Raw genomic sequence first — 17337 nt, 5'->3', positions numbered from 1 at the left:
AATGTATGTTTTTTAATACGTTTAGTGCGTTTAAATAGTATTTATTTAAATTATTTAAAGCACAGCACGTTGACATGAATTCCTAAAAATGTTCCACACAATTTGGCACTTGATTTAACACCTCTGTTTACACGTTCAATAAATCCACGTTAGTAACACTTAGGATAGTGAAACACTGACAGCTAGTGGGGGAAAGAGGAACGTGAGCGCATAGGACTTATTTCATTATATCCAGACAGTCACAAAGTATTGGTTTGCACATTACATTTGATCATACGTGTAAAGTGCAGACTTTCAGGTTTAGATTGAGGGGGTTTATATCCATATTGGCTCAACATTGTGGGTATTGTAGCCCTACACAACGACCCAATTTTAGGACAATGTAGCAGGAGGACAGCTCCTCAACATACAAACAAGGCAACCCGTTTTAAGGAACAAACAGTGACATGTTCTTGACTGTCAGCCACCTCAATGCAGCTGATAATGTGTTACACGTTTTGAAGCAAGAGGCAAAAGTGATTGCACAACAGGGCTGACAGAGCAGGGAAAATACCAACTGCTGTCTGACTGTTTGTTATATTGTTTTGCTTTCCATTTGTTGTCACCATTGTCATCTGAATACAAACACATGGTCTGCTTGGGTTGTAGCCAGTGGCCTTATTAACACTGGACACCTGCTGCTTATTTCCATTGTTGTGAGATATGTAAGGTGATACCTGTAGACATGTTTTCCCTGAAGATATATGACAGATCATAATGCAACAGTGCACACAGCAGACTTGACAAGGCTGCTTTATTTTATCTTAATTTGATTTCATACATTTATTTAGGAATATGCACAATGCAAGCAAAGAATCAACTGAAATAATGAAAGTATTAAAACTAGGGTCTGACAGGGAAACCTCAACATGACAGGGCCACTGGATCAGGTTAAAAAATGCAGAGGGCACGTTTTATTTCTGCTTACTGTACTATGGGGCCCCTGAGAGAGTCTGGAGCCTAGTGGCAGGTGTTTTAACAATGTTGGGAAGCCCCTGTAAAAGCATATAGTCTTGGGCGCGCAATAGGGGGCGCGCCTATCAAAGAGCGTCTCACACAATCAGAGGAACTGACAAAGATTCCAACGTCAGCTATAGATTGTTTATGTCTAAAGTCTGCGGACATCCGAAGAACAGATCACCCAGATGTGATTAACGCAAAAAGAAATGGTCTAAACAAATAAATAAGGTTTAAGCATAGGGTTTAAGGTGTCTCAAAGCGAAGGCGGAAATACAGAGGAGCTTATCCTCTCGCTTCAGGGCGACACTTCCGGGTCTGGCCCCTGTTCGAGGTGAATCTGACAGCCACCGTCTTCCAGGACCAAAGACCGTTGAGGGTTGCAGTCATGTCGGCAGCTGCTCCGGGGACCAGCAAGGCGGCCCATAGCGATGTGGCTGCGAAGAAAAAGAAGGGACCCGGTGCCCTGGCCACGGCCTACTTGGTCATTTACAACGTTGTTATGACAGCGGGGTATGTTGTAGCGTGTTTCCTCGTGCTAATGCTGCTGCTGTGTGTGTGTGTGTGTGTGTGTGTGTGTGTGTGTGTGTGTGTGTGTGTGTTTGTTGTTTTGTGTGTGTGTGTGTGTGTGTGTGTGTGTGTGTGTGTGTGTGTGTGTGTGCGTGCGTGCCAGACAAATAATTGGAGCAAGATTTTCCTGTTGTTATATTACAGTGCTTTTTTGGATTATTAACCTGCAAATTTCAGGTGTTTACTATTGGAAACACTGCTAGCATGCTGTGTAGTGAAATAACTTTGAGTTAGCTTCCTCAACGTCCAACGGCTAATACAGATTAACGTTAGACGAGCAACAGACAACCACCTGGCGTGCACATTAGTTGAGACCTATATGGTTGTGACCAGTGGGTTGTGACTGACGGCTCGCCACCGCATATAACACAGAAATATTAAGACAGATGGTTTATTGTCTGCAGTCAGTGGTTTTTGTTTGTTTGTTTGTTTCTGTTTTAATCATGTATTGTCATATTATTTTTGCAGGGCAACGACTGAATTTGACTTTTGTTCATCACAAAAGTTAAAATCAAAAAAATTACATACATATAAAATAACAATGAAAATATGTGCAGGGAAAGGAAAAAGAGCCCGCTAAGGGCTTATTTGTTACCTCTGCCTAAAATAGGCTACTTGTATTGTTAGATTGTGTAAAAAATAAAAAAAATAAAACCCCTTTTTTATTAAAAATGCAATGTTTAATTAAGATGTAATTCAAATAAATAAAAAATTAGAACTAAAATAATTTATGATTAGTCGATAAAGGATTAGTTGATAGATAAATAAAATCAATTCAATCAAGCAAAAATGTCAGGTTCAGTGAATAACTGACTCTTCGAATGGGGGCATATGCTGCTTTTCGCTGTTTTATTATCATTATAGTGTATTAATTTAAATAGAACAAACTTTGAGTTTTGGATGTTGGTAAGACAAAATGCTGCTATCTTGGGCTTTCAGAACTTGTGATAGGTGTTTTTCTTTTACTTTTTTGAACATTTCATAGAAGAATGCATCTGTTAATTGAAAACACGTTAATCAATTATTAGAATAAATGACAATTGCCGTCCTAATTAAGATCTACTTATATCACTGAAAATTGCTAGTGGGATGTTTGGAGATTAAAGGACTGATTGAGTAAGAAGGAACCTGTGAATTTGTTTGAAATTTTGACATTATCTGGCACGTTTTCCTATCAGAATTGTATCTTGTATATACAAATACATGCTTGGAAAACATATATATATATATATATATAAAAAAAACATTTTAATAAATTGATGTTTCTTAAATAGATATAGAATAGAAGACTCAGACATGGCACAATGATTTGAGTATGTTTCCATTTTCATAAAGGTTTTTTGAAGGAGGACAATTTTATGTATGAAAATGTACTTGCCCATACTAGTTTGCGGTATGATAAGTAAGCATAGAGTAGTTTTCATTTACTAACATAATCAAATTGTCCCTTGAACTCAAGTTCACATCAGTAATGATTTTGGTGTCCTAACATTTACGACTGTAAGTTCACATTGGTAATTATAAGTAAACAGCGGTGGTTTTGTCAGATATAACTATGCAGAGATTTTTTGTTTCATTAGGAGTCGGGTAGAAATAACTTTTCTGATGGATATTTTGAATTGCATTTTTTGTTTTGAATGATTCAGGTTGTATTTGTATTAATCCAGATTTAAAATACACTAGATATTCATTTTAAAACCTCCATTTCCTGGCCCAGATATTTGCTGTACATTTAAAAAGAAATTACTTTGAACTCTCTCTGCGTGTCTTTTGACTGTTGCACAATTGTACGGTGGGTGTTTGCTCACTGTTCCAACCAGTTAGGTCACATTGTGAATGCCTCAGTATTGATAGGCCACACAGGGCCTGCTTTGTATTGAGCACATGTTAGGGTGTCGTACAGACACGCGCCTTCGCTGTTCAAATGCAGAGTCCGCATTCAGCCATAGCAGCTAAGCAGGAGTGGTCAGTTTCTGCCCAACTGGCCCTGATATTGATATCCATCACTGCCTAATGGATACAAGTGACATTTTTCAGTCTGTGGAACCAAAGTGTGAACTGAAACTTTGGCCCTGCTTAGGCCTCCTCTACTCTGGCAGCTTGTACCGCCACATGGTCTGCAGTTGGCCTTTGACCTCCAAAGCCACGCTAATTCTGAATGGTGTGATGCATTACATTGCATTATTATATTTTCTACTTGATTTGATTGTATGTGCTGAAACCCTTATCAGGCAACAGTTCCTCATCCATATAACCTTTACACCTAGTTTTTAACATTTACACAATGTTTTTTATTATGACTTCAATCCAGTTAGCAGATTAATGTTCATAGAAATGATGTCAGATATGATGTAATCGGAATGGTTGATATAATTATTAGGTTATCAATTTAAAATCAAGAAAAGATGACACTTTTCACACCTTTTACGCTGTATTATGTTGAAACTTTCTAATTTATTAAATAATTGCTTAAAGCATTTAAACAAAGTTTTGTGTTGGAGTTTGTAACATTCCAAAATCCAAATTTTTCATTTTCACTGTATATGCATATCGGTTCCAAATATCTGTTATTGGTTTCATTAACTGCAAATAATTAGAGATGCACCGATTACAACTTTCTAGGCCGATTCCGATTTTCTTTGAGTTAGGCCAGACGATACCGATTTTAGCCGATTCCGATTTCATTTTTTCTCACAGCACATACACATTCTATCTTTTCTTTAATAGAACATTTTACATAGGACATTTTTTGAATAGATAATCAATCGCTATAAAATAGAACTATATAAATTACTCCTGGTGTGGGAAATTCACACACATCTAAAGTGCAATGTTAGAACCATTTCCTTCTTTTCACATCCAATATCCAACTTAATATAATAAATATAGCCTTGCAGTATAAAGATATTTCTCAAAACACACACAGGCCTGTTTGAACATCAACAGTAACGTTACCTGAAAACATAAACGTCACCGCTCATTTTACACACAGTTTAGCAACAAACTAAACGCTGAGGGAAGATTTTAAACCGTAACGTTAATACAGCGTGTCGGAGGAATACAGCTTCTCTATTTTTTTTTTTTCTTTTTTTTGCAGCCGAACTTCAGAGGCAGAGGGACCATCACCGCAGCGTTTGCTAACGTTAGCTTCTAGTCTCATCTAGGGTCTGATAAACAGTAAATTCATCAAAGTCAGTGTGCCCAACGCTATTTTCCGATAAACTGTAGCTGTCATATTTCACGGTACCCGTGGTTTTCATGTTCCAGTTATTCAGCCTGAGAGAGGAGAGAGAGCGGCTGAGATCAGTAGAGCAGACAGCTCTGCAGAGCCGTGTATAATTACGACTTTATAACATTTCATAAACAGCTGATTGAGTGGCGGTGCGCTGATCTTGCGCGATGTTAATCATGCGGCACCCGAGTACATTTGACCGGCATAAAATCGGCATATGTCAGACTGACCTGCCGGTCACCGGTCATGGCCGAGCATGTGAAAATCGGCCAATTCCGGTCACTGGCCGGTCTATCGGTGCATCTCTACTAATAATCAGTATCGGTATTAGAGGTGTGAATCTTCACTGATCTCCCGATTCGATTCGATTACGATTATCATGTCAGCGATTCAATTCGATATCTCGATTCATCACGATGCGTCAAATAAATGTTTCTATTAAAGCCATGTAGGATATTTAATTCATAGCTTTTCAAGCTTCAAAAACAAAACATTCTGAAGTGCTCTATTAATAAATAAATTGGATGCATAAAACTACAGCACTGAGCACATGGCACTTCCTGAATGTGCAAAACACAACAGAATATTTAAACAGAAATGTTGTTAGGCCGACATTAAATTGTAAACCGAAACAATCGATTATGAGCCTGCCGAGCATTGTCCACGTCCACGATTCGATGCATCGATTATTTGATTAATTTCAACACCTCCTAATCGGTATCGATATCAGCCTTGAAAAACCAGTATTGGTCAATCCCTACATGTTTTACATTTTTGCAATGACAGTGCTGTGATTTCTCTCTTCTCCTCTGCTCTACAGGTGGCTGGTGATAGCTGTGGGTCTGGTCAGAGCTTACCTGGCCAGAGGTAGCTACCATGGGCTGTACTACTCCATAGAGAAGCCTCTGAAGTTCTTTCAGACTGGAGCTCTTCTGGAGGTGAGATGAGCACAATGGGCTGGGCAATATTGACCAAAACAAATATCACGATATATTTGATTAAATAGAGTATGTATACATTTCACAACATCCAATTTACATATGCAGATATTAGGGTTTCAAAAAAATTATTTAGATTTTGATTAATCCACTAATAATGTTTTTACCATTCAACTAACCCTTTAATTGCTTTGTATTATACAAGTATTTTGTTTAATGATTTTGCAGCACTATTGATGATAACAGATGTGTCTGCAAGTATTTATTGTCTAAACCCTGGAGTGAATGATGTATGGAAAATCCCTGTGACGATTTTGGTCGCCTAATGGATAAATGAATCTGCCAGAAATTGGTTTACTGTTATTCCCGGCCTGTTTCATCTGCTACAAACATCATCAAGTCAATAAAAGCTGGCTGAGTCTTTCATTCAGGTCTGGATGATTTTCACATGCCTGTTATCTGTACAGTGTTTGGTATGTCCTCTATAACATACCAGCGTGGTAACCATGCCAGACTACACACTGTGGTAAACACACACAGAACCGAAGAAGTATTTTATATTATTGTATTATTTTATATGACTTTTTGTAAGATTCCAAAAAATATTGTGGCTGAAAATTACAGAGATAAATGTCCACTACTGTTTTTCAAAAGGGGAGAATTGTCTATTTCCCTCTCGTGTTAAAGAGTGCTTGTACACACCGACACTCATGTAGTGCAGAGGTAAAGCAGCATGAGGTGTTTCAGTGATCCTGTCCAGACACACTGTAGCTCAGTGATAGGAGACTAACTAACACTAAGTGTTGTTTAACATCAGTATCTTCCATTCATGAATGAACACTACTCTGGCACTATGGTGTTTAGTTCTTAACAGTGTCAATCGTTTATTGACACGCTAAAAAAACACATTATGTAGAAATTCTAAACCAGGTTTTGTATTATAGAGTTGTGCACATTCAAATGAAAGTGAGCATGATTTTACAGCATTAATCCAAAAGATTTTAATTTTTTTGGAATGCAAGAAAAAAATAAATAATTAAAGAATGAACCTTAAGCAGGCCATACATACGTTTCTGTACGGGTTAAAATAAGTGGTATCATGAGCATATTGAGTAATTTTCTCTTTTCCTTTCACAGATACTGCACTGTGCTGTAGGTGAGTCTCTCTTCAGCCTAAACCCTCACCTCTGCCACTCGATTCCTTCAGAGAGAGTATCACAAACTACATTACCATTTATAAGTGTGGTTCTGTATCTCGCACTGAAATTCCACTTGTCAAAATGTTCATTAACGATATCTATAATTACATTTTAGTACTTCAGAAATTTGGTTTTATGAAACCACTAATCTAAAAATATCTCCCAAAGTTTTGATTTTCTTGAGATGTGAATTCCACCTTCATTTTAAATTCAACTCAAATTCAAAATACCTTCACAAGTTTTAAGTGAAGATGTCTGAACTGCAGTTATAACTAATTAGAATGAAAGTAGACATACATAAAGATGTTTATAGCATGGAGCGGTGTTTTTTTAATTTATTTTGTCACCCATCTAAAATTTAAATTAATGATGGTCAGAAGTCCTTTTACAAACACAAAGTCCTCAAAAAAGCTCTTACCAATTTGTTGCTTTTTCTTTTATTTTGGAGGCCACTGCTATCCAATTCCCTGGTTTGCAAGATTTAAGTTATCCAGTTATCATTTGGTATGTTTAAAGAGTTGAATGACAACATCAGTATTGTCATTACAGGTATCTTAAAAATTCTTTTGACCGGTCCAAATGTGTTTGCATTGTGACAAGTCAGATAGCAGTAGTTTATACCTTAAATTATAAATTTGACTGGTCACATTGTAATTGCCACTCGTTAGAATGCATTTGTATCTCAGATGACAAACCCAAGCTTTTCATATTTGAAGTGTTTGCCAAAGAGAGAGCAGAGAAGCTGCCGGCTCGTGGTGTCAATGCGTGAGGAGAGCGCGGCTCTCGCTTGGCTGCCTCGCCGCGGTTCACAGTCCATTTTCTTCATTGTCTAGGATTATTGAAGGTTTATCTAGGCTCCCTGCGGCTGCTGTACACACACACACACACACACACACACACACACACACACACACACACACACACACACACACACACAGCTCTATGTTCCTCTCTACTGGTCAGTTAAAGACACTGCATCAACATTCATACTTTTGTGTGGATCTTAGCGCTCACGCAATAATGAAACATTTACTATCAATATGTTGTCCGGTGTATTTAGTCATAAACAAAGTATTTTCTGGTTTTTGGACAATTTCTGTTTTAATTCTTTCCCCAGCCACTGTCTAGATAATTAAAGTTTTGCAGTGCATGTTTGAAACGAGGCTTAAGGTTGTTTTCAGACCCAATACTGATCCAGTGTGCAGAACAGGGCAACACTTAGTCCTGCTATCAAAACTAAGGCTGCAAATCATTTTTTATTATCAATTGACCTTTTAATTATTTTTCCATATTAATTGATTGTTTAAACTAAAATGTCCAAAAAGAAAAAGGCCCATCACAACTTCCCAGGGCTTCCCATCACTTGTTTGTCAAACCAACAGTCCAAAACCCAAAGATATTCAATTTACAATGAAAACCGAGAAAAGCAGCACATCATCACAGTTCAAAAGCTGGAAGCAGAGAATGTGAGTTTTTTGTTTAATTAACAAAGATTAGATGCCAGTGAGGTCATTCACGCACACGCATACAGTATATTCAAATGTTTTCATTGTGAGTGTCTACCAGTGCTATTGCATCCTTAAATGTAGGTATTTGTCCTTTGTCCCTTTTTCTTAGGAATCGTACCGTCCTCTGTGGTCCTGACTGGATTCCAGGTCATGTCCCGGGTCTTCCTCACCTGGGCCGTCACACACAGCGTCCGGGAGGTATGACGAGTTTCCCTCTGTTTTTTTAACTTCCACACATAAATCAGTCTTGCATAAAACCAGTCCTATCCAAAAGTGACCCGTTGATGTACTGTTTGCCTTGTTAATAGATCTGGAAGGAGTAAATGTGTAAGTAACGTCGGATGGTTTTGCTGTAGGGTTGCAGGAATAAATCTGCTGACTGTTGGTGTAGTGAATAACAATTGTATCATGTTTTTTTTGTGTGTGTCTATTGTATGAAGCTGCAATCTGCATTTCTCTTAAAGGATAAATCTGGCGCAAAATGAACCTAGGGGTTAATAACACATGTGTACCGAGTTGACTGTTCTCTGGGATATGTTTTCATGCTAATCGAATGTGACCAGTTTTATCACAAAGCGCTTATTATCTTACAAAGCTAGTCGTCGGGGCACGGATAAAGTAAAAAGAAATCGCTATTTCTATACCACTAACAAGGCTCAAAATATCACCACACTTCCACGGTAGCATAATGAGTGCCCCTACATGTAAACCGAAGCATTGAGAACTTTGTAAGTGTACAGACTGTTTATTAAAAAGATAGTTCATAAAGACATGCGGCTGCCATCCTGGAAAAACAGTCATGACCAGTCGAACCATTTTCCCAAGATAGCGCAATAGTTTATAAAGACAGTAATGTTCACCATACAGGCGGGCGCCATCTTGGGAAAACAGTCATGACCAGTTGAACAACGAACACCGTGCTTGAGCTATGTTACTGGTTACTGGTTACATGGCATTCATTGACTGAACGGTACTGTCTTTATAAACTATATTTTTAATAAACTGTCTGTACATTTACAAAGTTCTCAATGCTTCGGTTTACATGTAGGGACCCTCATTATGCTACCGTGGACGTGTGGTGCTAATTTGAGCCTTGTTAGTGGTATAGAAATAGCGATTTCTTTTTACTTTACCCGTGCCCCGACTACTAGCTTTGTAAGCTAAATTAGCGGTTTGCAATAAAACTGGTCACATTCGATTAGCATGAATACATATCCCAGAAAACCGTAGACTCGGTACACATGTGTTATTAACCCCTAGGTTCATTTTGCGCCGGATTTCTCTTTTTTAATATGTCTTTTTCCCTTTTTTGTTCAATGCGTGTGAAAACTGTATTTAGATTGTGAGTGTGTGATAAGACATTTTAACATCATCAAGATAGTTTATAAAGACATGTGGGTGCCATCTTGGGAAAACAGGCATGACCAGTTGAACGACGAACACCGTGCTTGAGCTATGTATTTAGATAGTGAGTGTGTGATAAGACATTTTAATATCATATTTGCATTGGTTTTAACCTAATATCTGAGGATGGTGACCATCTGCCTGCAGTGTGTTTTGATCTCTGAGCATCTGAAACAAACAGCATGGTTCTGCGATGTCAAGTCTAGATTAGTCTACAGCAGATTAGCTACTGCAGCATGAGGCAAGCCCGTCTGTTCCTCTTCTCCTCCCATCATCGTTTGTGTGTAATTCTGCAGGTGCAGAGTGAGGACAGCGTGCTGCTGTTTGTCACAGCCTGGACTGTCACAGAGATTATCCGCTACTCTTTCTACACCTTCAGCCTACTCAATCACCTGCCGTACCTCATCAAATGGGCAAGGTAGGAAAATCAACCTCAGAGTGTTGTCGGAGCAGGAGACTTATAAGAGATTTATATTTAATTCTACCCGCTAAAAAACATGGATGAACAAAAAACTTAAATACTTAATAAATACATGAATTATGTCAGTTGGACTGAGTATTGACAAATTTTAAGTTGGCAATGTTTGGTCAGATTCTTAAGCCCTATTCGCACGGGATAAGTATTACCTGGGGACCTCTTGTAGTTTATAAATTACCCCCACACGTCTGTATTTCGTCTGGCGCATTCACACGGGATAACTGAAGTCTGTATTTTACTCAAATTTACAGACATTATCCCCCGGATACGATGTCAAAACTTTTCATTTATAATTGACAACGCAGCCAGTTAGACCCCAAATCACAGAGATGCCGATTCGCACGGGACTAATATTATCACAGGACCTCCGTTTTCGGCGAAATATGGTAGGTCATTTGCGGGGGAATTATTACTTTACAAATTACAGACATGACAGATTCGCACGGGATTAAGATCACAGACAACCTCTGCGATTATTACAAATGACTGGAGGTCACCAGGTAATACTTATCCCGTGCGAATAGGGCTTTTGTTTTGGTAATTTCTTGATCAGATATTTCCTTATGTAAAGTCATGATTGTATCGTATTTATACCGTATTAGGCCTGACACTAATGATTATTTTCATTATTAAAGGATTGATTAAGTGTTTAGTTTATGACAAAGAAAAATGCCCGTTTTCTTGAGCCCGAGATAACGTCTTCAATGTACTTGTTTTGTCTGACCAATAGTTCGAAACCCCTGAGATGTTAAATTTACAATGAAATATGACAAAGAAGAGCAGCAATTGTTTGGCATTTTTTTACTTGCAAAATTATTTAAATGATTAATCGATTAGCAAAATAGTTGGTGATCATTTTTAGGAGGATGATTTATAAGGAATATTATAGGAAATCTTTGCATTAAATCAGTGAAATATGACTTAGTTTCACTGTTTGACTTGTTACAGAACAAACCGTAATTATACATTTCTTATTTTCTTTCTTAAAAGTAATACATTGCTGGAATAATTACTTTTTTGCGAAAGGTAATTTATTATGCTACTGTTCATATTACCTAATTTAAAACCCAAAACGGATATGTGACTCTTTTTGTAGAAACTATAACAGTGAAAAGGTTCAGGAAGTTTATGAATGTGACACTGTTGCAGGCAAAAGTAATAATATCAGAGTAACACACACTTTCTTTAAAAGCATTGCTCCCAACACTTATATCGATCCATTAAAAAAAGTAAGTTACAGAAAATCAAGCCCTTTCCTCCGTAAAACTCTACACCTCTCTTTCTGCCTAATGGGATTCATCTGCATCTTCAACCAAGGCAACCGTTGTGAAGTGCGTCCCTCCCCGCAGTCTTTGTTGCTAGGTAGCAAATGAGACCATTGCTATATTGGTATTCGACTTTCAGTTTGAGTTGCACCCTGAGAGGCAGAAAAATTGGTTGTGCATCTGTGGAAAATTCGGTGGAGGATCAGAAAAGACAGTCGCTGGGTTCGGTGTGCTAGTGAACTCCAACGTTTTATTTTCTCTCCTCGATTTTTATTCACTCTGCAGAAGAAACAGGAGTTCAGTGCGTCTCTCATAATTGCGAGCTTTCTCTTCTTCGTGCTTAACAGGCCCGATGCTTCAACAGCTCTATGATTAAAAATGTAGAAGCATGCAGAGGCAGTGGTATTTCATTTTGATTTGCTCTTGATCATGTTCTTGTTAAGCAGCACATGGTGTGGCCCGATAATATTATTATTACAGTATATTTAGAGTTTTGGTGTAATGTATATCATGATATATGATTTGTCTCAGCTGCTTGCTCCACTTTCTCACAACAGCTGCGGTTCAATTTTGGGATTTAATATTGAGAATGCCGCCTTTTAACTATTACTTTAAAGTTTCTCTGTCAACAGTTGGAACGGACACCATGTATTTACTGATATGCATAGCTATGGTGTTTACATGTCCTTCCATGGATGACTTTTCTTTTAAATTTTTAAATTTTTCTGGTATTGCTGCCTCTGGCGAAAAGAAATTTGTTCTCTTCTGCTCCACGTACATAAAAAATAAATTAAAAAAATAACTATGGATGAAGTGCCGTCTTTAGACCACTTTCTTCATCATTTGGTCTGTAGCACTGTGTTCTTCACCCACAGAGCTGGACTGGTTAACACGCAGTAAGTAACAGTAAAAAGCCAAATCCATATAATGCATATCTCCCCTAGTGTTTTGCGGTTTATATCGGCTTTACCGCCCACCCTTCATGTTGCAAAATAATCAAACATGTATGATTTATTATTTCTCTCCTCTGCCGTCTCTTTCATTAACTCCCTGCTGCAGGTACACTTTTTTCTTTGTGCTGTATCCCATGGGAGTGACTGGGGAACTGCTGACTATCTATGCAGCACTGCCATACGTGCAGAAGACAGGCCTGTACTCTGTCACTCTCCCCAACAAGTACAACTTCTCTTTCGACTACTACACTTTCCTCATCCTCATCATGATCTCCTACATTCCCCGTAAGTAACCAAGCAGATTTTTCCTCTTTTGTAGTGACAATAAACTTCCTTACTCATAATTTGTATCTCATAATCACAAGAAGCAAGCATTACAAGCATTAGATTGTACAGGTGTACATTATAACGTGGCCACTGAGTGTAAAAAAAGAAGGGAGCTGTCTCCCTTGTTGATGCTGCTGTTGTTCTAGAGTGATGTAAAACTCACTCAGTCTATTAGTAACATTTTGATCTTCCCCTCCAGTCTTCCCCCAGCTTTACTTCCACATGATACGACAGAGGAAGAAGGTGCTGGGCCACGTAGAAGACTACAGCAAAGTGGAGTGAGCCAAGCAGCATTCAGACCGATCTGATGAAGGGAAAAGAAACAAAACCAATGTCTGCTTAAAGAAACGTGAGCCAGTTTTCAAACTGCTAGAGCTGACCTGGCAGAAGATCCAATTATCAAGCAACTTTATATATTTTTTTCCAGCTGTTGTCCGGGTTCTATAGATGCTCACAAATCACGAACAAACTACTGTTTTATTTTTGTTGTCGTTTTTTTTTTTTGATGAACAAACTGCAGTTACTTTTGTTTAGTCAGGGAGCCTGCAACTGTAAAGAAACTGTATCTTGATTCGGATACAGTTGAGCTGCTGTCTGAGCACTAAGCAGAACTCGGTCACAGCAAAGCATTGGACTGAAAGAATGGATAACCTCCGTTTTAAATGTCAATATAAAAAATCCCCAATAGATTTTTCACCTCCCCATGGCTCATCTTTTGGTCTCTTTTAAAGAAGCAGTTGTGCTTTACTCTAGCTATGTAGAAAGAATACTGAAGACTAGTACTGAAACTAGGTTGTAGGTTTTGCATCCACAGTGTGTGTGTTGGTGCAAACTGTAGTCCTGATTTGTAATTTTGTTTTGTCTTTCATTCATTTCAGTCAAAAGTTTAATTACATTCCTAAGTTAGTTCAATAAACCTTTTTCATTCTGTGCTTGCATGGTTTTCGATCTATTTTTCTCGTGTGTTAGCTGCTGTTTGTTTGGATGTAGTTTTGACTTCTCTTTTAGTTGCATTCTTAGTGGTTTGACATTGATCATGTTGACTTAATGAAGCTCAGGTTTCCCAGTGATGACTGTGAGTTGTGTCTTTTGATGTCCTCATTGTTTGATGTTTAGGTGGATTATACATTAATAACTTGAAGTAGCCAGTATTTTTCCCATCACACATCCATCCAAGTGAGCAAACATCCCTCCTCTCCTTATGTGATTGCATTTTCTTTTTTTTAACTATTGAAAGTAACTAATTTCAGCATTTATAGCTCCAATAAAGTGATACTTTATAAACCTTTTAAATTGGAACACACACTTTTATTAATGCTTTATTAAGCTCTCAGTCTTCAGTTTTCATCTCTTCTCTTATTAATTAAAGAGGTCAGTGGGTCTTATAAATGTTAGACTTTTATTACAAGACATAAGTTATGGGACACTTAAAAAAGAACAGCACAGCATAGAGTAGCAGCAGTGTTTTCTGATGAAATTAGCTTTGCTATGTAACAAACAAAACCGCATTGTAGCCTAAATATATGTTAGATGGGTGTATAGACTTTTATTTTGAAATACAGAGTGATGGCGCTATACTTTGGTACATAAAACTGGTGGTCCTTAAATTAAGTAGAGCTATGTCAGCTAAACTACTAATCCTAAGTGACATGTCCCTGTCAATGGGGGATTAATGCTTTAGAAGGAAGTGAACAGACTGTACTGAATTCAATTGGTGAGCTCATAGTCATGCCTTTACAATGAGGTGATCATAATAACGTACAGTACAGAGAGAGAACTGTGAATCAGATTTCCATTTTCCAGAGTTCCATTTTTTTATGTTTTGTTTGTAATGGTCAGATTTGATGCAAAATACATAATGTTCACTCATTGTTTTGGACAATGTTACATTTGTTACCTTTTGAAATTGTAATCCTGAATGATCAATATACTGTATATTTTGTTCAGCTCAGTTGCAGCTGTTCTGTCGAACAATAGCTTAACACCAGGCTGAAAAGTATTCTTTTATTGCCCTCTTTTAGTTGAAACTTTGCCCCTCAGCAGAGAACAGGGTTTTGAGTTCAGCAAAAACAACATTTTCAGTTTAAGTGACTCTTTTAATGGTTGTTTACATACAGTACCTCTGGTGGTATCTAGCCATCTATGAGATTTCTGCCTCCATCCCAGTGCATATTAGGTGAATGGAATTTAGTTCTGGTGCTCACAACATTTCAAAATTACATATAAAAAGTGCAACATCTATTTCCCCTTTAGAAGCCGAAAAAAATGTCATGCAATGCAACGGTTAATGTTATTAGTTTCACTTGTGTTTGACAAGTTGTGAAAAAGGCTAGTGTTCTGTGCTTTTGCCTTAGTCCAATGTGCCTCTCCCTGGTTTCTAGAAAAAGATGTTGCTGTTTTAATATTTTAAGTTGAATTTCGTATAATGTTTTAAGTGCCACAAACAAAATTACTTTCATATTCATTGTATTAGGGGTGGGGCAGAAATAGCTTCCAAAACCTTTGCATGTCTAAATACTGTTCTACTAGAGGTAGGTAAGATTTGTAAATTAGGTGAACCGACCCTTTAATATTTCCAAGCCCAGTCATTACTGTCATGTGTTCTTTAAAATGTGCTCTCAGAATCTATCGGCATGCCTTTTTTAAGCAATGTCAACATTACTGATCACTCCACCTCCAAAACATGTTATGTTGCTGATGTCTTGCTTGCTTTCATGATCATATACCTGTCTTACACTTAATTATGTAGCAAAGTGAGCAGCTAGTGGCTGTAATGTCAAATCTTTTCCCCCATGAATGGTTGAGCATGATTTGGGATACGTATTGGAAATGTCTTGCAGGAGCAGACGTGCAGCTCATTGTAAACCTGCATGAAAGAGGAAATCTGGATGCCTGGAATGATAATGTGTGTTACAACCGAACTTAAAAAAGAAAAAAAATACAAAAGCATGGCATATGTTACACCAGAACTGGTTCTACTTAATAAACTTTTGATACAAATGTTTTGCATGGGGCCAGCAGACTTTGTACAGGTATGAATAAGGAGTATATATTTACAATAAACCTATAATATTGGAAGCATATTCACTATTTTTCATTATATGTACATAACTTACATGCACTGATACGTAAATGGAGGATTGGTGGTCCATGTGAGTTGTAGCGCGCTTCTGATAATTCATCGGGAAGAAACTGAATGGTTTCTATGTGGGCATTAAATGCACCTGTACCTAAGACTCATTCACTCATGCAACATGTAGGTGGGAACATTGTCTGTTGTACAATTCAGCAGCCCTGGAAGGCTTCACCATCTAAATACATCCCAACTTCAAAGTATCTTAAGACCAATTAGCCACTGGTATGCATTCAGACTCTAATGAAAATGCATGTAGCAGGTCAGGGTTTGCACTTCTCAGAATGACCGTGGCTTTCATCTGTGCGCTGCTGTTCAGATCATATCACTAATGTAAAGCATCTATATGTCTATGAGTGCAAATACTTAAGCATTGAGGAGCAGCAAAAGTGTTGTATTGTCAGTTGACAATACAACATCAATTCAACATCATTCAAATGAGAGTCTCACATGCAACCATGTATATGTAACCTACTCTAATATAGTATAGTATAAACAAACCAAAAAAATACAACAATTATATTGAAATAGTATTGTTAATTCCTGTATTTCTAAGGGACAATGTACAGTATTAAACATACATATAGCCATTTGATCTATTGACTGTTGAAAAATATAGATTTTTTTTTAAAATGATACAAAGAAAAACTAATAATTTGTACATAAAACATTCATTATACAGAAGTATTGAGTTTTGTCTCTAATCCCTTAGGAAGGAGGACTACCGATGAAAATTAGCACTTTTGAGCTAACTCTGGGAAATTTACATTGTTTTAATGTTGATTAATGTTCACTGTCCCCTTTCAAATAAAGAAATCCAAAAAAAAGAAGGATGCTAAAATGGGTGAGCATTTAGCATTACAATAATTGAAAAAGCTTATGTTCAAGAAGCATTGCCTTCAGTGTTGCACTTCCGCAAAAGGGACTTCGAAGGTCAAAATAGAAGCAGCAGAGGTTGAGATATTCTTACTTTTAGACCCCAGTGTGGGTCAAGCTACATACAATACTGAATCCTATCTTTCCCATAATGCAACTAGATTGTGTCATTTTATTGGACCCTAACCCCAATTTGTAATGCAGGCTTTCTGTTAAAAACAAATGTCTCACAGAAGACGACCAAGATGTTTCACAGGTTGAGTATGTACCATGTTGTTGGATGGAGAGACACTGACTCTTCGTTTACAGAATATCAACTTTTTGACAACAGCAAAGGCCTACGTACGGTATTATATTGTTTATGGATCTCTACTATGAGTAATGCCAGATTTGAATGGAGGTTTTTGTCTCAACGCTTTTCTTTGAAAAATGTCAACCTAAAACCTTTGAACATCAAC

General features: G+C 37.6%; 1 protein-coding gene across 1 annotated transcript; it reads left to right on the top strand.

The window, feature by feature from the left end:
- Nucleotides 1-1248: 1248 nt before the first annotated feature.
- Nucleotides 1249-14741, top strand: hacd2 (3-hydroxyacyl-CoA dehydratase 2). The gene is made up of 7 exons (XM_039817206.1): nucleotides 1249-1509; nucleotides 5619-5736; nucleotides 6874-6892; nucleotides 8553-8641; nucleotides 10144-10265; nucleotides 12650-12828; nucleotides 13070-14741. The coding sequence occupies exons 1-7, from the start codon at nucleotides 1385-1387 to the stop codon at nucleotides 13150-13152; spliced, it is 735 nt and encodes a 244-aa protein (XP_039673140.1). The 5' UTR covers nucleotides 1249-1384; the 3' UTR covers nucleotides 13153-14741.
- Nucleotides 14742-17337: the final 2596 nt, after the last annotated feature.

The sequence above is a fragment of the Perca fluviatilis genome, chromosome 12, assembly GCF_010015445.1.
Source record: "Perca fluviatilis chromosome 12, GENO_Pfluv_1.0, whole genome shotgun sequence".
Taxonomy (NCBI): domain Eukaryota; kingdom Metazoa; phylum Chordata; class Actinopteri; order Perciformes; family Percidae; genus Perca; species Perca fluviatilis.
The sequence above is the reverse complement of the archived record's forward strand: the minus strand, read 5'-3'. Positions and strand labels throughout refer to the sequence as shown.

Coding starts and splice junctions, on each gene's coding strand:
- hacd2 (XM_039817206.1), top strand. CDS start 1,385: ATGTCGGCAGCTGCTCCGGGGACCAGCAAGGCGGCCCATAGCGATGTG. Junction 8,642..10,143: donor TCACACACAGCGTCCGGGAG/GTATGACGAGTT, acceptor GTAATTCTGCAG/GTGCAGAGTGAGGACAGCGT. Junction 10,266..12,649: donor TACCTCATCAAATGGGCAAG/GTAGGAAAATCA, acceptor TCCCTGCTGCAG/GTACACTTTTTTCTTTGTGC.